The 3037-nt window shown below is 55.4% G+C and overlaps 1 protein-coding gene across 1 annotated transcript; it reads right to left on the reverse strand.

Annotated features, from left to right (window-relative positions):
* Nucleotides 1-382: 382 nt before the first annotated feature.
* LOC132321348 (olfactory receptor 14A16-like) lies at nt 383-1315 on the reverse strand. The gene has a single exon (XM_059834855.1). It carries the CDS (start codon nt 1304-1306, stop codon nt 383-385), a length of 924 nt encoding a protein of 307 aa, XP_059690838.1. The 5' UTR covers nt 1307-1315.
* Between the last annotated feature and the right edge of the window lie 1722 nt (nt 1316-3037).

Consider the following 3037-nt stretch of genomic DNA (forward strand, 5'->3'; position numbering starts at 1 on the left):
GAGTGCCCGGCAAGGCAGCGAGAGGCAGCTCTGAGGGCCACAGAGCTGCTCCATGAAGCATCTGGACTTTGGGCTCCTTAACCCCTTCTGTAGGTTGGGGCTGGTCCCCGACCTCTGGAGAAGATTGGAAGAGATGGGAGCTCAGACAAACGATTTTCTGCTGGCTTCATTATTTATGCAAGGAGACTGGTTCCTTAGGGACATTAGGATACTTCCTCAGATAAACCATGCTGAATGTCAAGAACTGGGATGAATAATACTATTTACATGCAATTCATATTATCACAGATGTAAAAAGCAAATATAAAATAAAGAAAAGAACAAAAAATAGTCCTGACTTTTCCTGACATAGCCTGAGTGTCATGAGAAGATGATGGATTCCTTAATGATGTTGAAATGATAGTTTCTTCAGACCATGCTTGATCTCCTGGTTCCTCATGCTGTAGATGAGGGGGTTCACTGCTGGAGGCACCAACGAGTACAGGACCGACACGACCAGATCCAGGGATGGGGAGGAGATGGAAGGGGGCTTCAGGTAGGCAAACATGCCAGTGCTGACATATAGGGAGACCACGGCCAGGTGAGGGAGGCACGTGGAAAAGGCTTTGTGCTGTCCCTGCTCGGAGGGGATCCTCAGCACGGCCCTGAAGATCTGCACATAGGACAGCACGATGCAAACAAAACATCCAAGGACTAAACAGAGACTAACCACAAGAAGCCCAACTTCCCTGAGGTAGGAGTGTGAGCAGGAGAGCTTGAGGATCTGGGGGATTTCACAGAAGAACTGGTCCACAGCATTGCCCTTGCAGAGTGGTAGTGAAAATGTATTGGCCGTGTGCAGCACAGCATAGAGAAACCCACTGCCCCAGACAGCTGCTGCCATGTGGACACAAGCTCTGCTGCCCAGGAGGGTCCCGTAGTGCAGGGGTTTGCAGATGGCAACGTAGCGGTCATAGGCCATGACGGTGAGAAGAAAATACTCTGCTGAAGCACAGAAAAAGAAAAAAAAGACCTGTGAAGCACATCCAGAGTAGGAGATGGCCCTGGTGTCCCAGAGGGAATTGGCCATGGCTTTGGGGAGAGTGGTGGAGATGGAGCCCAGGTCGAGGAGGGAGAGGTTGAGGAGGAAGAAGTACATGGGGGTGTGGAGGCGGTGGTCACAGGCTACGGCGGTGATGATGAAGCCATTTCCCAGGAGGGCAGCCAGGTAGATGCCCAGGAAGAGCCAGAAGTGCAAGAGCTGCAGCTCCCGCGTGTCTGCGAGTGCCAGGAGGAGGAACTGGGTGATGGAGCTGCTGTTGGACATTTTCTTCCTCTGGGCAAGGGGCACTGTGCAATAAGGAATCGACAGTGACAAGTTAGGAGAAACTTCTCAGGACAATCCCATGCCATTCCTCATAGAAATCCCTGTCCCTGAGCTGAATGAGGAACAAGCCAGTTCATTCCCCAACCCTATCAACTGAATGACATACGGCCTCACAGTTTCAAATACAACTTGGTCACGTAGTTCCCTTGAAGACACCTCCATTGAAGGACCCCAGTCAGAGTTAGAACAGAAGCTGACTTGCACCATCATGCCAGCCCCGAGAGCAAGAGCACAACGAGCAGGTGCGGAAAAAAGGAAGGCTACTGCTGTGCTCCAAAAAAATGAAGCAGGGACAGAAAGGCAGAGAGGCATGCAGGGCAGCCTTCTCCTTACCCGGCTGTGCTCTCCACCTCACAGACACATGCACACATGCATATTCATTGCAGGACCCACGTCTTTCTCTTCTGGAGGTCCAGCTGTGGAGGAGGTAACGCATGCCCTGGACTGGGGGCAGAGGCTCTTCTGGGCGGGAGAAGAGACCGGGGGTTGCTCTGGGGGAGGCACCTGCTCTGCAGGGGATGGCAGGGAGGTGCCCAAATCTTTCCTCCCATGGCGTTTCTGGTAGCAGCTCCCTCTCACTCCCGGCCCATGTCTCTGCTGCCTGGAGCTGTCCCTGCCACCCGAGCTGTTTCTCTGTGCCCTCTTCTCCTCCCAGTCGCTGCTCACAGAGCCCATCCCACCCGCTGTGAGCTCAGCTCTGCCCTGAGATACCTCCTGGCAGCGAGGCACTGCCCAAGGGCATCTCTGGGTGGGCAGGGGCTAAGAAGCAGCTCAGACAAGTGCTATCAAGAACTGGGGTCTCAGTCCCTTCTCCAGAGAAGAGAAATAAATTCATATCACCACTGCCCACCCAGCCCACCAACAGTGGGAAACTGAAAGCACAGATACCTTCCCTTTCAAGTAAATGCTGCCTCAATGTTCTTCTTCAAAAGGACACTCTGCAAATGCCCCGAGGCTTATCTGGAGCTGTGAGCAGCCCATGCAGCGCCCTATCTACAGCAGAAGTACCCTGCCCTGCCAGGGTTGCTCCTTCCACCCACAGCTTCTCCCCACAGCGCCGTGGGAGCTCCCCGGGCAGGCTGAGTGCTGACCCTGGCAGACAGCAGTGTCCCTGCCCCAGCACACAGCCCCGGACACAGGGTCCCTGCTCTGAAGGACAGCCCTGGGCACCCCTGGCTGCACACCCACCTTCACAGCCCTGCAGCCATGCCTGAGACAGTGGAGGTGTCATGCCCTGTCCCTCTGATGGTGCGGCACAGAACCACTGCTCTGGAGCCTGTCCCACTCCACTGCACCAACCATGGGATATGCCAGCTCTAGGAGATCCCTCCGGAACACTCATGTGCATTGTTCTGCACCCAGAGCCTTACCGTGTCAAGGGCTGTGAAGATTTCTACTCCAGTGAGCTCTGTAGGTCTTTCCACTCACATCTGCCTTTAACCTCTCTCTCACTTCCCTCCTCTCCCCTCGGTGCCTGCAGGCAGTGCCCTCAGCCCTGCTCCTGGGCAGAGCTGTCTCTCTGCAGCGCTGCCCGCTTGCCATCAGCTCCCTCCCTCCATCCCAGGAGCCCAGCCCAGCTCAGCAGCAGAGGACCAGCCCAAGGCGGCACTTTCTCTGCCCCCTCTGGGCTCCCTCCAGGTGTCCCTGGGGCTCTGGGGGAACCTGCCCTGA

Source organism: Gavia stellata, unplaced genomic scaffold (genome assembly GCF_030936135.1).
Source record: "Gavia stellata isolate bGavSte3 unplaced genomic scaffold, bGavSte3.hap2 HAP2_SCAFFOLD_59, whole genome shotgun sequence".
Lineage (NCBI taxonomy): Eukaryota > Metazoa > Chordata > Aves > Gaviiformes > Gaviidae > Gavia > Gavia stellata.